This window comes from Spea bombifrons, chromosome 3, assembly GCF_027358695.1.
Source record: "Spea bombifrons isolate aSpeBom1 chromosome 3, aSpeBom1.2.pri, whole genome shotgun sequence".
NCBI lineage: Eukaryota > Metazoa > Chordata > Amphibia > Anura > Pelobatidae > Spea > Spea bombifrons.
In genome coordinates, this window is record NC_071089.1 from 52520347 (window position 1) to 52547874 (window position 27528).

The window sequence follows — 27528 nt, forward strand, 5'->3', positions numbered from 1 at the left end:
GAACTCACAGGAATTGTAAGTATGCGCTCCACCTGCTTTCTGACATTGGTAGTACTGACGTTATCTAAATGAGGAATCCACTGGGAGCACATGTAATACTTGTATATGTATGCAGGTGCCCAGTATTCCTGACATCAGTGAAGGAACCTGCAGCATTATTTTGTGTAGATGCAGATTTAGTCAAGTTTATAGTTTTTCCCAAGTCTCTTAATGGTTCTGTTATTTTCATTCAGAATCAGTGTTGCTCTCCTACCTTTTCAATTCTTCACATGATTTATCTTCCACTTTTACTGTATTTCTGACATGCTCCCTTGTTGCTTCATCAACAAATTTGTTTTCCTTAATGACACTTGTCTTCTTTGTTTGTTTTCATGTTTTGTGAGTTTTTGAATGGAAGGCAGCTACTGCAGCAGTCATTGTGCAGTTCCAGTTTATCAAAAGCAATAACACATGCCCTATAATTGTTTTTTGTTCCCCAACTTCAATCTGTACAAAGAATGTCATCCATCATTTAGTTGGCCTGGCCTTAAAGGGACACTCAAGCCATCATATCCACTTTATTGAATACGATAGCTGTGTTTTCCCTTTAAATTTTTATGTACATTGTGCAAATGCATGGGGGCATTCTGCAGAACCCCTCTACATGCATTCCTCCATCCCCAAACAAAATACTGTGCAAGTGTGTTTGGCTGCGCCCATCTCCTTGCACGGGATATACTCACCTCCAGTCATATCCAGTGCTAGCTCGGTGAATGTTGTGGGCGGGGGTCTGTTTAGACCCCAGTGTGGTCGTGTGGAAAGTGTGGCTATTGATTTCAACGGAAGCTACATCCTTCAAGCAGCCGATCAGTAGCAAAAAAATGTTGGAGCATGGAAGGCAGCTACTGCAGAAGGACTGATTTCTGGGTGATATAAGTGCTTTAGTTTTATTTTGTTTTCATTTTAAAAGAATGCAAATTAAAATGCTCACAAATGAAACTCTAGTCTTCCCATTTAAAGCCAATTATGTAGCTACTTGTACCAGAAAGTAAAACTGCAGGAGGGGGAGTATTTAAGCCATAGAACTTAATCAGTTGCTAACAATTTATTTGCCTTCCTTTGTTCAGGTGGTGAAGACACTGAACAGCTGTGAAGACAAAAAAGGTTTTTAAAGCATATGTGTATATATATATATATATTTTTAAAAATGTCTTATGTTTTAATTCATTCTGTAGTGACAACATACGTTAAATTGATACGTCCCTGTACTACATAATTTGGGAGAAGAAGCTGCCCTGAGTTTTAGTAAATCTACTTATATAATCTATTTTTTATGGGTTTTTGATTTGTGCAAAATCTATATTTATTTTAAATATTATAACATAAGGATTATCAAGCATAAATCATATATGAATTGTAATGTATATTAAAGAAACACAGAGATGCACTGGATAGAGGATAGGAGTTTACTTATATACCATGATTGCTGCTTTGGTAGCAAATGTAATGTGGAAATTATATTTTTGTTCCATGTAAACTGGTACATTGGTAGAAGTAGGCTGCATTAACAGAACACAACTTACTCTACAGGATAAAATATCTCAGGAAATCAGAATTGTTATCTGTATGTCCATACTATATAAAATTCTATATTGTATATCCTGCTTGAAGTGCACACAGTGACACCATTTTTTTACTAAATGTTTTGGCTGTTTTGTTGCTTGGTCACTTAAATTATCCAGAGAATGCCACAGAGGCAGGAGTTATGGAAAATGTGAAAATTTGTGAAACACTTTCTGAAAAATTCATACCATTGGAACAAAATGAAGAAACTGATGCTAGTAACAATGGAATTCCCTATTATGGAAAGTTGCTTTCGCAGTAAGTAATACCATTTGATAAAATTCAGAATTTTTTATACTTTACGAATGTTTCATATAGGGCTGCAACTAACGATTATTTTAATAATCGATTAGTTGGCCGATTATTTTTTCGATTAATCGATTAATCGGATAAAAAAAAGGAATGTAAATTTTTCATTTATTTAAAATAATTTACTAAACAAATGATGTTAAATACAAACAGCAGAATAAAAAAAACTTTGATAATACATTTCTTGTCTTTATTTCCCAACCAGCCCCCCAATATATGCACATTTGAGCCCAGGCTTGCTACGCTGCCTCCCAGACATGCCATGCTGCCCCCCCACATATGCCACGCTGCCTACCACAGCACTCCACGCTGCCTCCCACATATACCACATCACGCTGCCTCCCACATCTGCCACTCCACGCTGCCTCCCACATATGCCACTCCACGCTGCCTCCCACATATTCCACTCCACGCTGCCTCCCACATCTGCCACGCCACTCCACTCTACCCCCCACATGCCACTGTGCCTGATACGCCTTATACCCCCTGAAACACCACTCCATCCTCCCCAGACATGCCACCCTGCCCTCCCCACATATGCCACGCCATGCTGCCTCCAGCATCTGCCACTCCACAATGCCTCCCACATATGCCACGCTGCCTCCCACATCTGCCACTCCACGCTGCCTCCCACATCTGCCACTGTGCCTGATACGCCTTATATCCCCTGATACCCCACTCCATCCTCCCCAGACATGCCACCCTGCCTCCCAGACATGCCACTTCTCTACCCCCAGATATGCCACTCTACCCCCAGATATGCCTTATACACCCTGATACACCACTCCGTCCTCCCCAGACATGCCACACTGCCCTCCCCACATATGCCTTATATACTGTATATGCCTTATACCCCCAGATATGTCACTTCACTGCCCCCAGGATTTAGATTCCCCTAAATTAACCCTAAACTCCCCATTAACCATAACTGCCCCTAAATTAACCCTTAACACCCCCTTAACCACAGCATCCCCTAAATTAACCCTAAAGACCCCATCAACCACAGCATCCCCTAAATTAACCCTAAACACACCATTAACCACAACTGCCTCAAATTAACCCCAAACACCCCATTAACCACAGCTGCTCCTAAATTAACCCTAAACACCCTATTAACATAACTGCCCCTAAATTAACCCTAAACACACAATTAACCATAACTGCCCCTAAATTAACCCTAAACACCCCACTAACCATAACTGCCCCTAAATTAACCCCCACCTCCCCTAACTTTCAGTAGCCCAAATATTTATATATATATATATTACATACATATATACACACATATATACATATATATATACACATATATATATATACACACATATATATATATACACACATATATATATACACACATATATATATATACACACATATATATTTATATACACACACACATATATATACACACATATATATTTATATACACACACACACATTATATATATATATATATATATATATATATATATATATATATATATATATATATACACACATATACTTACAGTTAGATGAGTGTCACAGCCATGTGGTTCTGGCCTGGAGAAGGAAGGGGCGGGGCCAGTTGTCACAGTGATTACAGGGAGGGGGAGTAAGTAGGAGCTGCTGCTGTGAGACGGTGAGTCAGACTAAACGGATTATATAATGAGGGGAATTTTTCAGAGCGTTTGCTCTGAAAAAACCCTCATTTTATAATCGATAAAAATCGATTCAACTAATCGATAATGAAATTCGTTGCCAACGAATTTCATTATCGATTATTATCGATTTTATCGATTAGTTGTTGCAGCCCTAGTTTCATATATTGGCATATTCATAGGCAAGAGACTGCTTATACTGTAAAGCGCTGCGGGGGATCTGGATTTTAGTCTTATAGGCAGACCTCTATTTGGGGTCCGATTATAAGATGACCTTGAAAAAAGAACTGACATAGGTGAAGTATTGATATAGTCGGGTGTCTATCAGTGTAACATCCCCTGCACGGTAGCCACAATACTACCCTCCATGGTCCTGCACTATTTCACTAGTGCCACACAAGTTAGGTGTACCTTGGACAGCAAACTTCTGCACTGATGTCAGACCTCCAGGACATGCGCCACATCCACTTCGATTAACCAGAAAGAGAAAAAAAAAAAAAAAAGGGAAACACCTTTCTATAGCTTACTTTTATAGTCTTGCATGGCATCACAAACTCCTCTCTCTCATGTGCCACTCAAGACTTTATTTAAATGTAAAGAACCCAAACTTGTATTCTGTATGTTTTCCTATACTGTAAAGCAAACTTTTTTTCCAATGCTTACAGCCAGGTCTGTTATTGACTATGCAACTACCTCCTATGATAATGAGGATTCTAGTATTAAAAACCCAAATCCTGTGCTCTGGATGTCATCGCTCTTACTCCATGACTGCTTACCACCAGGGCTTTTCTAAAATGTGCAATATGTAACTACCACTTCTGTCACTGAGGACCAATGTTCCATCTAATTTTTCTTAGTTGGCGTGCTAAAAGTGCAAAAAGTTTCACAGAGCAAAAATTTTGTGCGCACAATATCCGCGCCGCATAAAGTTTAAAAAAAAAATGATTATTTTTTTCTTTTTTGGGGAAAAACTGTTGTGCGCACAATTTTTGGACATGTGCGCTCTCCAAAAAAGCTATGTGCAAGCGCACAGCTTAGAGGGAACACTGCTGAGGACTATCTAGTCTTAAAAATATAGTTCCTGCACTATGTATAGTTAAATGGCTTTCCCAAGCTGTGTAGCTCTTTCATCAATGCTAAATTCCAGGGCTTTTCTGTAATATTGCTACAAGATTTACTGGCGTTTATAAACAAAATATTTATATTACAAATATTTTTCTTGTTTCGGCTAGTTGTTCTTTCTAGTTAGGTGATAATGGTAAAATGGTGATTTAATAATATCATGATTGTAGTATGATTGTGTACCTTTTCTTTTATACAGTAGCATCGACCTTAACTCTGAATCAATGACATGTTCAGAAAGCGAAGGGCCATTTGTTGATGATCCCGATGGGCTTTCCCTACAACAGCCAGCTTCGCTAAATGCTGCAAAACAGAGCCTCTCTGAAACACCGAAAGTGAGACCTTTTTTTGCGTAATATTATCCTAAAAACTACAATTCTGTGTTTTAAAGGTGGGAGGGAGTTGCCTTGGTGTGGGTTGCATTATGCCTGCTCTGGAATTGTGATGACCCTTTATTTCATTCTTTTATGTTATGCTATTTTCTTTTTTCTGACATTATTTAAACTTAATTTAAGAGCACCTTTTTTAGCTCTGCCCCAGAAGCCCTTTTTATAAATTTCACCCACTGACACTATGGGTATGTTGGATATTTGGGATATTTATTAGACTTTTTCAAATTAGCCAAAAATGATGTGGGCAAATTTTTTGTTTTGTTTTTGGTCCATTTATTTTCCGACAATTAATTTAATTTCCTGCTATTTAGGTTCTGATGAAAATCGGAGGGATTTTTACATTCTGAAACAAAATTTGCTCATCATTTACTCTCTGATGCTCTTTCACACTCTCACCCACGCTCTCTCACGCTTTCATTCACATTCTCCCACACTCTCAATCACTCTCTCTCTCACGCTCGCTCTACCTTCTCTGCTGACCACTTTCATGTCCCTGTCTCCTTGTTGCCTTGCATCTTCTTGTTATTCTCTGTCTTTTTGCGGAAGTTCACGGGGGGGGGCAGAATACTAAAGACAGATTCTCCTTCTCTGTGAATCTATATGTATTATTCTGGTCTCTTCCCAAAAGGGCAGCCTCTCCTCATCCCGCCAATCGGGGAGAGGGTGTGCCCGGAGGCTCCATCTATTTGTAGAGGTCCACCATGGAGAAGTGGATGGAGCTAATATTTGTATTATCTCAATAACAAAGAGAGTTTTTCTGTTTGTATATATTCTATATTTAGCCAAAGATTTAAAAAGTGGCTAATTGGATTGTCATCAGATACAGCACATCAAATTTACAGAGAAGAGATTTTCCAAGCTCAATATGAATACACTCCATGGATCATATTATTTTAATTTTGTATGTTCATTTAAAAAATAGCACAGGCATGTTTTAATCAGTGCATTTCCAATATCTTTCAGCTTTTAAGAAACCCAAAAAGAAATGTATCGTATACTGAGTCGTCACACTTTCCATCAAAAGTATTTTATAAATTCTGCATTTTTCCAGAAAAATGGATGAAAAGTTGGTATGATCGACTGACTTTGTTAGCATTGCTGGACAGGTACGTATTTTTCACTTTTAGGTTTTTCAGTACACCAAAATGTTGGCTTTCTGAAAAGGAAATTGAAAATGGCTGTATTGGCATGGAGCATTTATTCAAAGTTGACACGTTTTGTTGGGCCAACTTAGAAAAATATGTAAACTGCGTAAAACTTTCAGGACCACGGAGAGCTCATTGTCATCAGAGGTCCTGAAAGCTTATGTACTGCATTTCGCGATATTTAGGTTATACTCAGGGAACATAAGATCTTTCTCTAAATGTCTCCTTTCACCCTTACAATGTACCAGTAATGGGGAGATCCTAATAACATGGCTTTTAAATATATATTAAAGATACAGCAAATCATATTTCCACAGAAGAAGTTATTCAAGCACTATACAAATACACTCCATAGATCATATTATTTTGATATTGCATGTTATTTAAAAAAAAATAGCACAAGTATCTCTATTGTCACTGAGACAATGACTGGGTATTAAATAAATCTAGCTTTGGGGATTTTAGCTTTATTTTTAAAAGTTACAGTTAAAAGTCCAACTACTCTTGACTACAGACACAGTTTTTGCTACCAGTTCAGACACAAAACAATTATATTTGTACACTGCAGACCAGCAATGGTGTATTACTGTATAAAAGAGAATGTAGCTGGCATTTGTTGAAGTCATTGTTTGCCATTTTATTCGCAGAACTGAAGATTTTCAAGACAACATCATATGTATATTTTTAGCAGTCTTTGTTTCATTTCTCGGATTTATGGTACTGATGCGAGGCATTTTTAAAGACTTTTGGATATTCCAGTTTTGTGTGGTTATAGCTAGTTGCCAGTTTTCCCTTCTTAAGGTAAGATAATGCTTTCCCATTAAAACTTCTCCTTGATGCAAAATAATGATTCTCTAATAATGAGTCTACCTCCTTTGTTACTGTATACTTAATGTTTTGTGTTTAATATGGCCAATAAAAAAGCAACAACGGGCATTTTGCAGGAAATTATGTATTTTGAGGGGTCAATATCCTAGACCTGACCCATGAAAGCAGCATCAGCCCTTCTATGGCAAGGGGGTCCTGTGTGTCTTCTGTTGTGTTCTTCGTTCAGAGAGCTGGGATGCGACCTTCGTAATCAACTTTAAGGGAGATATCTCATCCAATGCTTTTACTTCACTGACTGAGGCTTTTAAACAGATTACTTAAGATATGTTTGTATGTAGCGTATAGGTACCAATAAACAAGGAAGTTGAAAAGTTTAACTTCAAAAGGTTGTGAGTACCCTGGATACACACAAGTGACTTTATTGTAAATACATTTACATTTCAACCTATATCCAACACAAATGAATGTGTATGTTGTTAAGTAACTTAAAGCATTCTTTTTGGATTTACATCTTTTTTTTTTCACATGTAAAGATTATAAATAAAAATATAAAAAATATAATAAAAAAATAGATTCAATAAATTTACATTTCAGTTTCTAGCTACAAATTCTAATTTAAGTAAGGAATAATACCACACTTGCTTGTGGGTCTTTGGTTTAGGGGAAAATCTGGCCACACAACTAAATATAATGTACTTCATGTGTAAATGATATTATTCCTTACTCTTTTGTATTCTCAGAGCGTACAGCCGGATCCTGCTTCTCCAGTTCATGTAAGTTTCAGTATTTTTAAATGATGCACAATAGGGCAAAATGTAATTAGTGCCTTTTGTTTATGTTTTTTATTTGATAGATTGTAAGCTTGCTAGAGCAAGCTCCTTTCTTTCTTTCTTTCTTTCTTTCTTTCTTTCTTCATTGCCTTTGGCAGCGATTGCTACCTCTTTCTGCCTCACAGATACAGCTGCCTTTTTAACTCTAAAGGGTTATTTTTTCCCTTTTTTCTTTTTTTACTGTTAGGGTGTTGGGTTAGAGGAACATTTCTTAGTGTAGATCCATAGACTAGACTAGACTGAAAAAATATATGATAGCATATAATGTGTTTTAATAAAATCATAACAAATGTAATTTTATTTTTGGTACTTTGTCATTTCTAATGATTGTTTGGACTAATTTATCCCCACTTCTCCTCAGAAAGAAAACAACATATTTGTGCGGTTAAACTGAGAGTGCAAAATTATGCTTGAAAACATGATAGCAAAAGTGCTAAAAAAAAAACATTTAGTCCTGAAGTGTAAAAAAGGAAAAAATACCACTAGTCCTTAAGGGGTTAAGGATTTCTAAAGTCGGTGCATTAAAATGTGTGTTTTTTTTATGGATATTATGTAGAATCAAAGTATGTTTCAGTATTTTGATTTCATTGCAATATAACTTTATTATCACTTCACCCCCCCCACACCCCCATATGACTCGGATAGTGAATTAACCCACTCAACAAGGAATCTCTCTACATTTGGTGATATTTCCAATACCAAACATAAATTTGTTTGCAAATATAGTACAAAGCACTTTTAACCCCTCAATGACAAAGCCCGTACATGTATGTGCTCAAAATGCATTGTTTTCAATGGGTTTAGGGACCGCCCATTGTCCTTAAGGGGTTAAACTCTGATGTACTTGGCAAATGTCTTTACATGTAGTATAATATTATTCTTATTTGTTTCAGGGATATAACCAAATAATCACATACAGTAGGCCAATATACTTTTGTATGTTGTGCAGTCTTATTTTGCTTCTGGATGCTGGATGTAAAAGTTCCAAATTAGAGCAGATCACATTGTATGGTATAAAGTTATTTACTCATGAATCATTTCAAGTGAGTAGAGATCAAGTTATTGGTAAGTATTTTATCAGTAATTTAATTTAATTGTATTTTGTTGAATATGTGTGTATATATATATATATATAATATATATATATATATATATTTTATTAAAGAATAATGCGATGTTGGCGTCTTAATACTAATCAGTTACTTGTTACTAGTAAATGGGTTTGTTGCATATATTACAAGGTAAATATTAGTATGCTGGGTGGTATATGGAAGAGAGTAAGGAACTTAAATTACCTTTCTTAATAGATTCATTAAAAGTTCATTAAAAGTTTGCCTAAGTATTCTTTTGGTTTTTTTTAAACAGATTGTGTATAATATGTTTTCACACAACTGCATGTTAGCTATTTATCTGTCACCTAGCTGTATTGTCCTAGCTGAATCTACATGACAAACAACCCCACTCTTTATCATAATGTTTTGTTATAAAAAGCTGTATGGCTTAATCACCCAGTCTGACTGATGACGGGCCTATAGAGAAAATTATTTAATTGGATAAGGAGGACTTCTTTAGCATTAGTCAGGTACTAACCTGTGCTGACATTAGAACCACATAAATAAAGCCACATTTTGCATCAATATATACATCAAAACTTTTTTAACAATATATGTCTTGCATATAGGATGTCAGATGACATTTGTGCCATTCACACCATACAATTACAACACACACACACTGTTGCTCCTGTGACGTAATCACTGTAGGTTTTTCGGATGATCTGGAGGCTTCCAACAGTAAGCATTAAGTATGTGTAACTTGCAAGCTTAAGAAGATAGGAGAATTTTGGTCGGCCGCCATATTGACTGGATGCTTTTCCTGGGGTATCTCCCAAGGCCTTCCTAAATCCTATAAAAATGACCCTGTAAAACTGCAATCCAAGATTGAAAATGGTCATGGTAGTCTCTTACACTTAGGGCTATCTGTAGTCACCTTTAGTTTTTTTTCTTCGCCGCCAGCCATGGGTTCCGCATGACTGATGGTGTCACGGTCAGGACTACTTGCCAAGCCGTGACTGTGTGGAGGGCATGGGCATGAAGGGGTTAATAGCAGCAGGCCTCTACCCCCAGGTAGTCTGCCACCACTCACGATTTTGATACCGGATTCGTGAGAAATCCGAATTAGAACATTTATCTCTATATATATATCAACCCACCCCGGGCAAACAACATATATATATATACCGTATTTGCTCGATTATAAGACGACCCTGATTATAAGACGACCCCCCAAAATCTGAATATTAACTTAGGGAAAAAAAGAAAAAGCCTGAATATAAGACGACCCCAAAGGAAAAAAGTTTTACCAGTAAATGTTAATTCATGTAAACTATTTTTTTTAATAAAAGCTATGATTGAGAAAAATATTTTTTTTGTTTTTATTTCTTGTATTTTCCAACCTGTCCCCCAGTTACGCACATCTGCCCCCAGGCTTGCCACTCCAATATGGCACTGTGGCCCATGATATGCCTTTTAACCCTCTATATGCCACTGTGCCCCATGGTATGCCTTTTGACCCCCTATGTGCCACTTTGCCTCCAGAAATGCCTTATACCCCTATATCCCATTCTGGCATTTAGGGGGTTAAAATGCATATTATGGGGCAGAGTGGCATATAGGGAGGTATAAGGCATTTCAGGAGGCAGAGTGGCATTAAGGAAGTTAAAAGGCATTGTATAGAGCACTCTGCCTCCAGAAATGCCTTATACCCCTATATGCCACTCTGGCATTTAGGGGGTTAAAAGGCATATTATGGGGCAGAGTGCCATATAGGGAGGTATAAGGCATTTCAGGAGGCAGAGTGCTCTATTAAATGCCCCTTTAACGCCACTCCAGAAATGCCCTATGCCCCCATTTAACACACACACACACCCTATACCCCCATTTAACTAACACACACACACACACACTCTCTCTCTCTCTCTCTCTCTCACCCCTCTCACCCCTCTCACCCCTCTCTCCCCTCTCACCCCTCTCACCCCTCTCTCCCCTCTCACCCCTCTCAGCCCTCTCTTACCGGTGCTTCCAGCCGGGGCAGCGGGTTGACGTCGCATTCCGCTGCAGCCGGAAGGAGGTGGAGTTGGCAGCGGGGGTTTGTATGCGTCCGTCACGTATACTTTCCCCGGCTGTCAGAGATCAGAGTTCCCCGCACCGGTGCGGCTCCGGTGCGGGGAGCTCTGATCTCGGACAGTCGGGGAAGGTCTACGCGACGGACGCAGACAACCCCCGCTGCTAGCCACACCTCCTTCCGGCTGCAGCGGACGTTGTCTACGCGGATCGCGTAGACGTCAACCCGCTGCCCCGGCAACACAGCAGGAAGCACCGGTAAGTGTGTGTACGATGGGGGGGGGTGAGACAGGAGAATCCAGGTCCCCTGCAGCGGTGCGGGGGATCTGGATCTTAGTTTCCTAATCAGACCTCTATTTGAGGTCTGATTAGAAGACGACCCCGATTAGAAGACGAGGGGTATTTTTCAAAGCATTTGCTCTGAAAAAAACCTCGTCTTATAATCGAGCAAATACGGTATATATCCTGTAGAACTTAATAACAATACGGTAACGTGTTATCCTCTCTTAGGGTTTGTGGATATCGATACTAGAGCCCAAAGACAGACTTGGATTATGAATATTTTAATAACAAAAAGACACAGTGCCAGAATTACAAAAACAAGACATACAAAATAAAAGTAAAACAGCAAACAGTTCTTAAAAACAATGGGACTTAAACACAGGACCCTCACTCACGAGTTTCTCCAATAAGCAGGCCTGTGGGAACTCCTTAAGTCCAGATGGTTTCTTACGATGTTGTTCTGATCAGAGTATATCATGGAGTTATGCTTTTCGGTCGCTGCATTGTCCCTAAATCACACTCTTTTGCAAGCCAACGCCCCTCTGACCACATGTCCAATTATATGACACCTTTTCCAAGAATTGGTTCCCATCTTTGATGTGCCAATAAGTTATGGTGGGGTAAAGGTGATGGAAACCCCTCAACTTAAGATAGGAATGGAATTCCTATAACTAAGGATCCTTATCTGTTAGGCCATGAATCACCACAGGGGTCCTTTGGGAAGATGACACCTCTTGCCAGAACAGATACAGAGGGCATTCATAAACACATTTAATTAACCTCAGATTAACTCATTGAATGCTTAAACAAAGAAACTAACCACCTCTGATGGGTTACCCTTCCATGCATCCACTACGTTATATGAGTTAATCATGACAGATGGGTCTGACCTTCAGTGCGGGCAACTCTGCCACAATAAGAGCCTCCGCCCCCTTGAGACACCCCCGGGGGCAAAAAAATCCAGATAAAGCTCTTCTGCTGCATAAGCAGCACACTGGGCTCAGGCAATTAACCCGGAGACCCTGGTTTCTGTTCAAAAGCAAGGATATCCAGGTTCCTTTAACCTGAGCAGGCCCAGTGGACCAAGGGAGACTAACTACTGCAAGTTTTGTGGCTATGTAATCAATTTTTCCAGGCCTCACACAATTTGACTTACCTGAGTAAGAACTGTTTGCTAAAGAGACTGGACACTTAAACACTGTGTTCCATGCTGCACCACGTGTATCCTTTCCATTGTACTCGATTAATTTGGAATTTTCTCCTGGAACTTTAGAGTAGCTTGCAAGAATTAATGGGAATAAAACCCATAAAGAAGTCAAAGCCCTGGACGAGTACACCGCATATCATAGCACTGATAACGCAGGCACTCTCAACCTCATACCCACCACATATCCTTGTTGGATTATATGTCAGATGACTTTAATCATGTTTATTCTTATTCACCATAGGCATGCTTAGAGTCACACCCACCACCAACCGCACCTGAGAAAGATTCCCCAGCTACTAAAAATGATATAAGGTCGCTAGACCTACCACATTTAATTAGAAGGCTATTGAGCCAGCTCCTAATCCCTCTATGCCCGTTTCCGTCTTCAGCCCTCACCATTTTCCTTTCTCTCCCTCTTCTATTACCAAAAAATAGTTATTTCAAATCAGCATATGATTGTGTACATAACTGTATCATCTTTTTAATAATGAAATAAAACACACAAATAATAAAATTAAAAAAAAAGTATCTTGTGATTCATGCTTAAGGGCCATGACCAACAGTCAACAGCAGAGCAATCAAGCACAGGAAAATATATTTTAAGATATTTTCCTTTAAATGCAAGCCCCTCCAGAAGGAATATTCCTATCCAGAAAGAATACTCCCATCAAGGGGATACGCAAAACAGGGTCAGCAAAAGTTGCCTACAAAAAAGGAGCAGATTTCTCTTCCATGCCCTCTGTGGGGCTTTTTTCAGCTGAGTGAGGGTATTATGTCCATGAAGAAGCAGATCATTACAACAGAAAAATCTCCTGTCCAATTGCACTAATTGAATAGAATTTTATGTTGACTTTTTTCACCTGGTCGTTTGTGTGTACGTTTACAAAGCCATATAACAAATATATATTTCTGTTTAGAAATGATCTTCCAAATGGATTGTATAAAATTTGTCAGTTTCTAAAGAAAATAAATATATTAATGGTCAATAAGTTTATTTTAAGGTTTTCTTTATTGCTTGTAAATATATAAATGTCTACCATAAAAACATAATAATTTAATATTTATTTTCAGGGCTTGTAAGCGGTTTTCCAATTTTATCTCTGCTGGGGCTTTTTCCTCAAATTAACACATTCTTTATATACTTAATGGAACAAATCGATACCCTGGTCTTTGGTGGTTCTGGTAAGTATTACTGCTAATGTGTTCTTATACATGAAATCGTGTATAATTTATATGTGGTTTCATTATTATACTTTGATCTAATGATCCAATAGATTTATGCTGTTATATCCAGGGTCAGTGTTATTGTCTGACCGCCCATGCAGCTAAAAGGGGCATTGAACTGCATTGCTGCGATGATCTATTGCTGCAAAACGCTAGAAGAAACCCGCTATCCGGAATGCACATAGGCGTGTTCTCTTTCCTCTTTCAAAGCGCACTGCCTCCAGTGACCAAAAGTGGTTTGGCATCACGTTCAGGAGCCATGGTAGCAGTGTACAGAGCAAGAAAGAGGAAACAGAGCTGTGCAAAATACAATGAATAAATAGACTGATGAGAATTAAAAATAAGTAAATAAAACAAAAACCACAGCTTACACAATATAAAATCAATGTGTAATATGGGACACAGAATGTACGTGTAACATGTGTTTATGTTTATCCTGAACTTCCAAATTAATGAACTGGGTTTGTTGGTTTATAAATCATTTAGGTAATTTAGTGTAGCACGATGTACATGTTATGCTGATATTATTGTACAAATAAAACATTTTGATATACTATATTCTGTAAATGTGTTCTATATGATATTTGATATCTCTTTGATATTTTATTATTGAGAATGAAACAAAACACGTTGCTTAAAAATGAAAAAAAAAATATTTGTGGGCCCTAATGGTATTCTTGCCAGTGTTATAATTTGATCTGGGACTGGCTCTGGCCTTATGTAATGTACAGAAACAGAAAAATGACAATATATTTTTTTTTTTTAGCCGCTGTTGGGTTTGCACCAGCGCTGCATAGTTTATTTCGAAGTATTGTTGCAGTAGCCATGCTTTATGGATTCTGTATCTATTCATTAATGGTAAGTCTGTGCTTAAGTGTTTTGCAGCAAATGTTGAAAATAACTGTGTAATTTGTATTTTTTACAGTTTTAAATATTTAGTCATTTTTCTTAAAGATGGTTTAAAATGCAAATGCATTAAAAATTAATACAAAGCAGACTTGTGTATTTGGATTTGTACAAAGTTTTTTTAAAAAATGAACGTGCGTTCGTACAAATCTGCAATAACGAGGAGGATCTCCAACAACACACACAAAAAAATGGCAAAATCCAGTAAGATTCATAATTCATAATTGTTTAACACAATTACAACCCATTTTGACGCTCCTTCATGAGGTAAAGTGGGAAGGGGCTGTGTGTAGTAAGGTACATATAAATGATTGGTAGGTAGAAGTAGCCATGGTTATGGCTGTGGATTGACTGGCCCAATAACATGAGGGTTTTTTCTTTACTTTCTTCACTCTGACACTTTACAAGAAGAAGAACCACACTCATCTACTGCAAGTCAATTCAATAGTGTAGTGCAGAAAATTTACTGGGGTGGATTGGAGAAGCTGTAGTGTGTATATATGTTAGCTCCTTATTAATATAAAAGGACTGCAAGAGGCATTATTTTTCTGTTTATTTTAGAATTTTGGTGTTTTTTTTTCAATTTAAAAATGAATTTAAGCAAAACCTCTAGTAATTTATTATATTCATTGATAAATTTTAGTGACAAAATTAGGCATTTGACTGTGCTTGTGTAAATGTTTTAGCTGTTGAACTGATGGGCAGTTCAGGCTCTTGAAACAGATTGAAAGGTGCTGAAAGATTAATCGTAGCATGAAGGCAAGCCTGCAGCTTAAGGAGGAGCAGGCCTACCCCACCATCTGCATGAAGATGTTGTCACACAATGGAACTCAACCCTGGACAGGATGGAGTGGATCCTAGAGCAGCAGCGGTCTCTTCACTAAGGTCCGCTGTGCAGAACATTGGGGTATCCAGCCCATTGAGCAAAGGGGAATGGGAATTAATGGGGCAGCGTCACAGTTCTCTGCTGATTTCAAATGAGAAGCCTTTCTGAGTACAGAACTATTTGACCGCCTCAAGGGAGCTAGGGTCTTGATTTGAGGGGGCATACAATCTTGTGAAGATTGAGAAAAGGCCCTTGTGTAATGTAAGGAACCAGGAACCACACAGACACAACAGTTAAAATATAATAACACCTTTTTATAAGTACTCTTCATGGTTGTTAACCGGAAACCGGGCTAGGACGTAGAACGGAGGTGGTAAAATGGTTGCATATCAAGGGCTTGAGAAGGTACAAGTGGAAGCTGGAAGGGAGAACTAACGCATATGCGAGCGTATTGACCCTGCTGTTGATACAGAGCAGACCAATGAATCGGGCTGCCAGCTTTTGTGATGGAAAATGGAGACGATAATTACGAGAAGACAACCAAACCCTCTCCTCGACCTGGTAGGAGGGTGCGTTTGCAATTGGCCTGGAGCTTGTACCCTGAGAATGCTGCAAGGCATTCTGGACCTGTACCCACGTGGAGCGGAGTTCCCGAAGATGTTCCTCCAATGCCGGTGTCCCTTGTGGTGCAAACATATTGAGCAAAAAGTAGGGTTACAACCCCTAGTTTGCTAGGAAGGGGCATAACCAGGAGGAGGCGTTGATGGCACTATTGGGGCAAACTTCACCCACGGTAACGTGTCAGACCAGTTATTCTGGTCTGCGGCATAACAACGTAAAAATTGTTCCAGGGCCTGATTTGCCTGTTCCACTGCCCCATCAGACTGTGGGTGGTATGCGAGGTGAAGCAGAGCTGAATTCCCATCTGTGTGCAAAAGACTTGCCAAAATTTGGAAACTTCCTGGGTACAAGGCAATAACAGGGGCAACCCATGCAACCCACGAAAGACCTCCAGAGCAAAAGTAGATGCAAGCTCCTTAGAGGTAGGTAATTTTTTAAGCGGAATGCATTTAGAAAAACCGGTAACAATCATGAGTATGACTGTATTGCCCTGGGAAAGATTGGTCCATGGTCTTTCTCCACTGGGAATAGGTTGGAGCAGGTCCACTGGAAGGCGATGAGGAGACTTATTTTGTTCACACATGGATCAGGCAGCTACGTATGCAGTTAAGTGAGACCATAAATTAGGCCACCAAAACTGCTGAGATATAGACCATATTAACTGATTTTTGCCCGGAACTGAAGGAACATGTTCGAGAATGCAAGACTGCTCGTCAGCCTTACACAGGGAGGAAAGGCTTTTCATTTGAAATCAGCAGAGAACCGTGACAGGCAGGTGGTGGCGGTCCTGAAGCCATTCAGGGATGTGACCGAGAATTTTAAAAAAGCGCATGGCTTCCCGGAACAAAATAAGGTCTTAATGGGTGCCAGGTTACACGTGGAAGTTGAACCTCTAATCAGTGCGCTGATAGAGGAGTTGACAGGTCACATGAGAGCCATCATGGACACCCCAGAGTACATGCTGGCCACTCTCTGTGACCCAAGGGTTAAGGGCAAGTTGGCCCTTAAAAATAAAAATAATTTTAAAACTTGAAGGGACATGCTTTCCTGCAGGGTGTGTGAGATGCAGCACAAACAGGACATGTTAAGGGAAGGAGAGATACAGGAGTTGGAAATGGGAATTCCCAGCAACAGTGGCAGTAGGGCCACTCACGTGTCCCACTTCCCAGTCCCCTGCTACTACTGCTGCTGCTGCCATATCACCTTCTTTACTCTGAGGGATCAATTCATCAAAATGGTCCAATTTGTGGAGAACTTCTATGCGGGCAAAACAGAGACATTAAAAATGTTAATAGCTTGCACAATGAAAATGATCAGGAAAGACCAATGGATCTCAAAATATATAATACGGAGGAGAGAAAAGAGAAAGGCAGCCCGGGACTGTTCTGGCGCACCAAACGTGTTTAACACCACACCTTGGATCTGGCTGACAGGCATACAAGGATTATGATGTATTGTGTGCTGCACTATTGTTTGTGCACATAGAAATACTATTACTATTTTGTTGAAATATTGTGTCCGTTTTGGATTAAGCAGATTGATGCAAAGTAAATTGATTGATTTCTAAGTAAATGGTCATTGGCCAGCTAGATTACTTAATTTTGAGTGTCAGTTTATCTTTGCTAAATTGAAATCTCTATAAAAAAAGAATAATGGCATCCTTACTCTGAATTAATCTTAATAATACAGAATAAATTACTGAATGTTTTTAGAAAAAATAAAACATTGTTGTTTTATCCATAGGAACCCTGGGATAATCAACACATTCCTGCCCTTTTTTCAGCTTTCTGTGGTCTTTTAGCTGCACTTTCTTATCACCTGAGTCGACAAGGAAGTGATCCCTCTGTTATAATGTAGGTGTAATGGTTTTAATTTGTGTATATGCACATTTAAAAGGCATTCATTTAAATGGTATATGTATAAATACTTGGGGTATTTGGCTTCTAGTTGACCACAAAATCCTGGGTTAACTGGTCTCTCTGGGGTTTTTGGCTCCCAAGGGAAGCTATTTATCTGGCTTCTCTCCTGACAATCAGCATTACTATGATGCACACAAGGAGGGAGAGTGACAATGTGGACAATGCTTCCTTATGGTAAAGTCCAGACAGCACTCATTCAAAACGATGAGTCAGCAGCTCACGAATGTCAAGAAATACAGAAATGCACCAATACAGCTAGATGTCTGTAGGAAAAATAATCTGTTAAATGGGTGTACATCGATCAGCCATAACATTATGACTACTGACAGATGATATGAATAACACTGATAATCTTGTTATCGTGGCACCTGTCAGTGTGTGGGATATATTAGGCAGAAAGTGAAAATGTCTTCCTTATAGTTGATGTGTTAGAAGCAGGAAAAATGCGCAAGCGTAATGATCTGAGCTACTTTGACAAAGGCAAAGTTTTTATGGCTAGACAACTGGGTCACACCATCTCCAAAACTGCAGCTCTTGTGGAGTGTTCCCGGTCTGCAGTGGTCAGTGATCCAAGAAAGGAAAAGCAATGAACTGGCGTCAGGGTCATCGGTGGCCAAGGCTCACTGATGCACGTGGGGGCAAAGGCTGGTCATGTGGACAAATCCAAAAGATGAGCTACTGTAGCTCAAATTGCTGAAGAAGTATGTGGCGGTCGAGTCGCAGACCAGTCAGGGTGCATGAGAACTGGACCACGGAGAAATGGAAGAAGCTAGCCTGGTCTGGTGAATCACATTTTCTTTTGCATCACATGGATGGCCTGGTGCATATGCGTTGCTTACTTGGAAAACACATGGCACCAGGCTGCACTATGGGAAGAAGGTAAGACGGCGGAGGCAGTGTGATGCTTTACCACCTACCCAAGAATTGCTGCAGACCATGTACACCCTTTCATGGACACGTTATTTCCTGATGGCATTGGCCTCTTTCAGCCGGATAATGCGTTCTATCGCAAAGCAAAAATTGTTCAGGAATGGATTGAGGAACACAGCAATGAGTTCAAGGTGTTGACTTGGCCATCTGTGGGATGTGCTGGACAAACAAGTCTGATTAATGGAGGCTCCACCTCGCAACTTACAGGACTTAGAGGATCTGCTGCTAGTATCTTGGTGCAGACCTTAAGAGGTCTAGTGGAGTCCATGCCTCGATGGGTCTGGGCTGTTTTGGCGGCAAAAGGGAGACCTACACAATATTAAGCAGGTGGTCATAATGTTATGCGTGATCGGTGTACATGTGTCTGTGCATGTGTATGATGTGGGTGCCAAGATAACGAGAAGCTCTCATACAATTAGTATTATACAAGACATGGCATTCATTACTTGAAACATGCATTAAAAGGCACTTTTACCATCATTTTAAAGCATTGTTTGATTTAGGTATTGCCCCAAACACTGTTGTTTCTAGTCCCCAAGAATATATATGTTGACTAAATATAAATATTTATTTTACAGATCACTTATAAAAACTAAGTTTCCACAACTTTTTAATAGACCTCAGAAAAGTTTGAAAGAGGAAGATGATCTATACCAAGCAAATATTGAGAGTTCAGTAGTAAGTATCTCATCTCCTCTGCAAATTTTATTTTTTGCCAGCTAATCTGTTGCTTTGAAGTCATATAGTTGAGATTTGTGAGTAGAAGCAACTGAGAACAATATGTTTTCTATGCGGAACATGTCTGGATAAGCATGGCTGTGCCTTTTATTATCATTATAACTATTCATGGTCACTATTAGCTATATTATTTTTTTCCCCACACTAAAGCCTCAAAATGTTTACAAACCAGGGTCACTACTTCATATGATACAAATCTGCTTGACCTAACTTCCATAGTTGCAAAGGTTTCAGTAACCTCCTACATGTACATTATGGACTAGATGGAGCATGCAGAAATATACCGTAGTTTCTTGATTTTAAGACGACCCTGATTATAAGATTATAAATTTGAATATTTAATTTAGAAAAAAAAGAAAAAGCCTGAACATGAGACTACCCTATAAGAAAAAAGTTTTATTAGTAAATATTAATTCACATATATACTATTTTTTTCATATCTAATAAAAACTATGAGAAAAATGCATTTTTGTGTTTTTATTCCCTTTTATTTTCCAACCTGACTTCCAGTTATGCCCAATACCCCCTATATGCCATTCTGGCCACCCTGATATGCCTTATACCCCCTAAATGCCACTCTGGCCACCATGATATGCCTTATACCCCTCTATTTGCCACACTGCCTCCCAGATATGCTTTATACCCCCCTATTCACCACTCTGCCCCCAGATATGCCTTATTCACCTCTATTTGCCAAACTGCCCCCTGATATGCCTTATACCCCTATATGCCCCCCCCCCCCAATTTACTGATACATCCCAAGGCTTGTCCCACGTGCTCCAGACTCCCTGGTGTCAAGTGGGGGCAGCCAGTGGACGTCTCCGTGATACACACAGTAAAAACTTCCGATGCTATGCTATGTCATAGAAGCCCTGGTGGAAGTATCGGGTAGCAGAAGAGGTTGTATAGACAACCTCCGCTGCTGCTGGCTGGTACTACCGCCGAGGTATCTATGGTGGAGCACCAGAAGGTCATGTGTTGTAGTCAGACTTCTATTTGAGGTCTGATTATAAGACAACCTTGAATATAAGACGAGGGGTATTTTTCTAGGGCTGCAACAACTAATCGATAAAATTGCAGTGCGGTGCGGGACCTCGAGGTGTGGCCCGGGTGAGATCGGCAGCCAAGGTAACCGAGATCACAAGGGCCCTGCTGCTTACCTGTGGGAGGGTCTTTTGTACTGCACAGAGGAAGCGGAACCCAGCAGAGTCACGTGAATGTACATGACATCACATGACTCTGCTCCAGTCCTGCTTCCTCTGTGCAGTACAAGAGAACGCAGAGGGAGGCCATGCCCCCTGCTGAAGTGTGTGAGCGGCATCGAGAGAGCTGCAGTGCAGGTAAGGGGGTGGGGGAGGGTTTTGAATGAGTATGCGTGATTGAGGGAATGAATCTGTAAATGAGTATATTAACCCCTTCAGGACCGGGATTTTGATACTAACATGTCGCTAAAGGACCTGAGCCGTTTTTGTGTTTTTGCCATGTCTTTCTTCAACTGTAATTTTTCTCTTATCAAGTGGTGCACCCACACAAATCATATATTGTTTTTTTTAGGACAAGTAGGGCTTTCATTTGAAACCATATTAAGCTGGGTAGTACATTGTTTTATTTGAAATAAACTGGAAAAAGTGGGGGGGAAATGAAAAAAACGCATTTTTTTACAGTTTTGTATACATACAAATTGTACACACATTGAACCAATGGGAAAAAATTATCCCAAATATATGCATTAAGTTGTCCTGATTCGGAAACCACCCAACATGGCCAGGATTTTCATCTATTTTGACCAGTATAGGGGAAAATATTGCAAGGCATGCATTACGTTTTTGAAATGTAATTTTTTTCAAACTTGGCATGGTAGTCTAATAACTGCAATAGTTGTCACAGATACTGATTATCCCCCCAAAATTATATGTTTATGAACAGTAGATAAGTCAAGGTGTACAACTAGGGTCATTTTGACACTTTTCAAACAGGGATTTTATCGCCAATTGCTGCCAAATTTTGAGGTATTTTTATATTTTTTTGTTTTTTTTTTGCATATGTTGCAATGTTGCTTTAGATTTTATATTATATTTTGTATAGAATATGTGCAACTGCAGAAAAAAACACTAAATTGTGTTCACCAACATCCCCCGGTTCCAACAAGGCCTCACCTGCATGGTTCATGCAATTTTTGAGGAAGCTATGAGGGCAAAACTGGAACATGCGCATTTTCGTTTTCACATTTGGAATTTTCAGAAATTGGTTTCCTGGGCCCATATCCCATTTGGGACATTTTGGAAGCCCCCCACTGTAAATTACCCCATAAAAGTATATATTTATGAACAGTAGACAAGTCAAGGTGTTCAACTAGGGTAGTTTTGACAGTTTTCAGCTAGCCATTTCTTCACTGATGTCTGCCAAACTTCACAGGGAAATTATTTTATTGCATTTTTAACGCATACATTTCAATGTTGCACTGAATTTCTTGCACACCATAAGTGCAACAGTGGTAAAAAACACCACATTTTGTTCACCAAGATCCCCTGATTCCAACAAGACCTCACATGCATGGTTCATGCATTTTTTGAGGAAGCTATGAGGGCAAAACTGGAACATGCGCATTTACATTTTTTTAAATATTTTTTTTCATCGGATTACTTGTAAGTGACAGGTTTAGGCCGCTGACATCAATCAGGGAGACCGATCAATAATCAGCGACTTAAAATGTCACCGACAAGTGATCAGGTAATAATTATGATTATTTCATTTATTAATAATTTGTGTTTTTCATAATTACCCTAGATGACCCCTCTCTCTTTGTAGAGCAGGGTCATCCGTGGGCTGCCATAATGATCCGATCACTCCTATCGGCCAGGAGCGATCTGATCAGCCCAGCCCAGCATTTGACCTGGAAGCACCCTGGACTTTCAGGTCAGTGCTGTTATTTTTTTTTTATTATTATTATTATTTTATTATTTTTTTTATTAATTTTTTTAAATTTATTTTTTTTATTATTATTATTATTATTTTTTTTACATTTTTTTTAACTCTTTCAATGCTGATGCTCCATTGAAGCACAGCATTGACTGATATTTAGTCCCCACAAGCTTGTGGGGACTAATATTAACCCCTGCAATGCTGCGATGGGGGTCATACACAATCGCAGCATTGAAGGGGTTAATTGAGGAAGAGGGGGGGTAGGGGTTAACTGAGGAAGGGTAGGGGTTAACTGAGGAAGGGTGGGGGGGGTCTGGTCTCCACACTCATGTCTCCCTGTCCCTGAAGCTGCCTCTGGACTTCTGGGGGGTCGTTTTTGCTGTTGCTGGTCTGCCTGGGCTTCCAGGCAGACCACCAGCAGCAGAGGCCCCTACAAAACGGGAATTAACCCCTTCAATGCCGCGATCGCGGTATTGAAGGGGTTAACGCTGCACTGACGCTCTCATGGAGCGATCAGGCAGCAGGGGGGTGTTGGATCAGGTCCCCACACTTGCGTGGGGACCCATTCAACACCCCCCCCTTCCCTGAAGCTGCCCGTGGCAGCTGAAACCGCGATTGCAGATCTTTCTGCAGTCGCTGTTTCTGCCTACAAAATCACTCCGTGGGAGTGATCGTAGGCTTGGGGGCGGGCTTAGACAGGCTGTGCTGTCTGCCCAGGAGTCCTGGGCAGACAGCAGCAGCAGCGCCCCCACGATCACCGTGATTGTGGTGATGTGGGGGCGTTTTTTGGAGGAGACGTACCTGGTACATCCCGGTCTACCGGTGACTGTTAACCAGGAAGTACCAGGTACGTCCCGGTACTGAAGGGGTTAATGAATGAGTGTGTGTGTGTGTGATAGCATGGATGTGTAAGTGAGGGGCATGGTACAGGGTGGCTGTACAGGGTGGCTGTAAGTGATGTACAGACCCCATACTGCTGGCAGCATCAATACACAAGGGGGGCAGCTAGCCAGGTTTCAGCATGTACTGGCTGACTTGGCATGATAGGAGTGTGATTGCTAACAGCAAACAAAAGTAGGGGTGGATGTGTATATAAAGAAAAATAAATATATATAATAGTATAGTACTGTCGATATAAATCAGGAATGTGTATGAATATGAATGCACTCACAAACGGTGCCGGTGTAAGAGGCTCTTCAGAGTAAAATTAGTTCTGTATTGCTTCATTAAAATCTATAAATAAATCGGTAAAAAGACCAAATGGTGCAGTATCTTCATGTAGGTGGTATAGGCGAAAGAAATGCACTTACAGGATAGTAGAAGTCAGCGGAGCATTCAACTTAAAAGTCTGTAGCCAGGATAGAGGAAACACAGTCCTCATCAGCTTCTCTCCTCATCAGCTTCTCTCCAGTGATATAATACTACTGAGTTTTTTTCTTTCTTCTTCTTTTCTCAAAGTGTTTCGCCTTTTGGGGGCTTCCTCAGGAGAAATTTGAAAGGTAATCTGCATAAACACTGCGGATTACCTTTCAAATTTCTAGTACTATACTCGGGCGTACCTAGAGTATTTGGCACCCGGGGCGGATCCTGTATGTGGCACCCCCCCCCACACACACCATAAAAAAATCTAACACTTTTATTTAAAGTAAGTAACACACCAAAATAGGACAAAACAATTAAATAACAATATATATATATATATATATATATATATATATATATATATAATTGTTAACAGCAATCACATTCCTATCATGCCCAGGCATACCCAGATTCCAGGAGGCACTCGCAGACTTGGAATGATAGGAGTATGATTGCCCTATCTACCCCCTCTCGCTCCCTTCTGCCCTATCTACCCCTTCTCACTCCCTTCTCCCTATCTACCCCTCCTAACTATCTACCCTCTCCCTCTTTGAAGTTCACTTACCTTTCAGGAGTCCTGCGGTGGGGGTGCAAGGCCTCTGCCTCCCAGCTCTGCCACTGTATGGAACAGTATAGAGTGATGGGAGTTATGATGTACTTTAGAGCATAATTATATAATGAAAAATACATTGGAAATGGTACAGCATAACACCCATCACTCTCACACACTTACCAATCCACGCATACCAATCCACACGCATACCAATCCACACACATACTAATCCACACACATACCAATCCACACACATATACTAATCCACACACACCAATCCACACACACCAATCCACACATACCAATCCACACATACCAATCCACACACATACCAATCCACACACATACACCAATCCACACACATACACCAATCCACACACACATACCAATCCACACACACATACCAATCCACACACACATACCAATCCACACACACATACCAATCCACACACACATACCAATCCACACACATACCAATCCACACATATACCAATCCACACATATACCAATCCACACACATACCAATCCACACATATACCAATCCACACACATACCAATCCACACATATACCAATCCACACACATACCAATCCACACACACATACCAATCCACACACACATACCAATCCACACACATACCAATCCACACATATACCAATCCACACATATACCAATCCACACACATACCAATCCACACATATACCAATCCACACACATACACCAATCCACACACATACCAATCCACACACATTCTCCTTACAGCTCCTTTTCCTCTTCTTCTTCAGTTCTTCTGTCTTCTTCCGAGGGCACGGGGATCAGAGGGCACGGACAGCGGTGGGCGCGGCTTCAGTGTTGTGCGCCGGGATCTGACAACAAACCCCGGCGCACAACAGCTGTTGCCGCGCGGATCGCAAGGGAGCGGTATCGGAGGTCTTTAACAGACCTCCGGCTCCCTTGAGTGATTTTAAGCCGGGTTCAAGGGAGATCCTTGAACCGGCTTACTGTCCGTCTCTGAAGGGGTGCCGGGTGCCGGCAAGTTGGCACCCCCCTGATGAGCGGCACCCGGTGCGGACCGCACCGGGCGCCCCCCGCTAGGTACGCTACTGACTATACTATTATATATATTTTCCTTATATACACATGCACCCCTACTTTTGTTGTATACGTGCATAACTTGGGAGGCAGGTTGGCAAAATAAAAACAAGAAATGCATTTTTCTCAAAGTTTTTTATTCTGCTGTTTGTTTTTAACCTCATTATTTTAAATAAACTAAACATTTGAATTTAATTTTTTATCGGATTAATCGATTAGTCGAAAAAAAATAATCTGCCAACTAATCAATTATGAAAATAATCGTTAGTTGCAGCCCTATATTGAAAAAAACCTTGTCTAACAATCGATCAAATACGGTAATAGCCCGTTTATGTGTTTTAAGAATAATGCCATTGATGTTTGCCATTTAAAATTATCCTACTTCTACAAAGTGTGATGGTCAAATTATTTTAAAGTTTATCATTACGTTTTATTGTGCTTTCCTAGAGCAAGAAATCCCTTCACACTTGCACATTAGCAACATTCATACATATTTATACATATATCATTGGACCCTGATGAAATAACCTCCACGGATTGTGGTGCTGTGTAGGTAAATTGTTTGTTCAATTTGTTTACACATTAGGATACTTTTGAAGAATAGGTCTAATATTTTACACCTAAATCATGACAGTAATCTGGTTTAGTACAGTATATTTTTTAAAAAAATACATATAATGTATAAGTGATTAGTGTGTATCATAGTACAGAATAATCAGTAAGTTGTATTCTAAATATTGTCTTTATCTTATGACGTTTACAGAAAGAAATTCTGAAGTCAGATGTGTTTGTCTGTACTGTGGTTGCTATTTTATCATTTGCAGTCAGTACTAGCACTGTATTTTTGTCACTCAGGGTGAGTATTTAAATAGTAAATGTGTCTGTCTCTGCAAAAGGAATTTGAATGTTTTTTGCATAAAATATGAATCCAAGATTTAAAATGTCTACAATCAATATAATAGTTGGTTAGGAAAACACTTATTAGCTATAGTTTGATACACATCCAAGTAAAATACTACCAAAAGAGAGAAAAATATTATTCCTGGCACTGTTCCCAAAATTCCCAAATCAATGCAGCCCAGAAAGCATTCACTCTCTGCTCCTATGCCAGCCCTGCTCTAAGATTGATATCGCACCATCTTGTTTTTTACTAACTAATGGAAACTGTCAGTACAGTGAACTCCGAGCTCTTTCTTTTGTAAAGATATACAATGAGAATGTTTCCGTCTAGACAAAAGACAGAGAGACATTTGAAGGTGAGGGAGAGGTGTGGATTCACAAATAAAAATAGTTGTGACAACGTTGTGGTAAGAGAAAATATGTAGTTTTCCCTTGTTAAATATATGCAATTAGTGGCTGTACACATTTTCTAATAAGCTTCATTTGGCTAGTACCAGCAATTTGAAGGCATTGTAACTCTATAAAAAGATTTAGTAGCTAAGGTTTGTTCCTACTTCCCATCTGTCTGTAATTATGTGCATTTCTTCTCCCTACAGCCATTTCTCAGTTTTGTGTTATCTTGCCTCGCACTGACTGTAGGATTTGTAGCACATTACGTTCTTCCTCAGCTGAGAAAGCATCACCCCTGGCTGCTGGTGTCACATCCAGTTCTTCAGAGCAAAGAAAACAGACACAGAGACATTTTTGGTTAGTATTACTCACAGCTTGAAATAAGAATATACAAGAGTTTGGTTATCTGCTATAGGGGCATCCTGTGTAAATAAAAAATAGAAGGTAAATCACATTATGGTCACATATAATCACAAGTAAAGGTTCGACTACCTTGGGGTGCTTTATATAGTATGGTTTTAATTAACACACTGCAGTCACGCAAAGGAAGTAAATGCATTTAAATAAGTTAACCTTAAGTGGAGTAAAAATCTTAGGAAAAAAGCCATAACATTATGACCACTGACAAGTGAAGTGAATAACGCTGATATTCTTGTTATCATGG

General features: G+C 39.7%; 1 protein-coding gene across 1 annotated transcript in view; it reads left to right on the top strand.

Moving 5' to 3' along the window:
- The window catches only part of PCNX2 (pecanex 2), a 58452-nt gene that overhangs the window by 4220 nt on the left and 26704 nt on the right, over positions 1–27528 (top strand). The window contains exons 4-16 of the mRNA XM_053459972.1: positions 1107–1143; positions 1722–1860; positions 4876–5011; positions 6032–6174; positions 6861–7014; positions 7782–7814; positions 8765–8936; positions 13554–13664; positions 14473–14564; positions 17803–17912; positions 19487–19586; positions 26338–26430; positions 27071–27221. Coding sequence (XP_053315947.1) covers positions 1107–1143; positions 1722–1860; positions 4876–5011; positions 6032–6174; positions 6861–7014; positions 7782–7814; positions 8765–8936; positions 13554–13664; positions 14473–14564; positions 17803–17912; positions 19487–19586; positions 26338–26430; positions 27071–27221 — 1471 coding nt within the window. The remainder of the gene's footprint in view (positions 1–1106; positions 1144–1721; positions 1861–4875; positions 5012–6031; positions 6175–6860; positions 7015–7781; positions 7815–8764; positions 8937–13553; positions 13665–14472; positions 14565–17802; positions 17913–19486; positions 19587–26337; positions 26431–27070; positions 27222–27528) is intronic.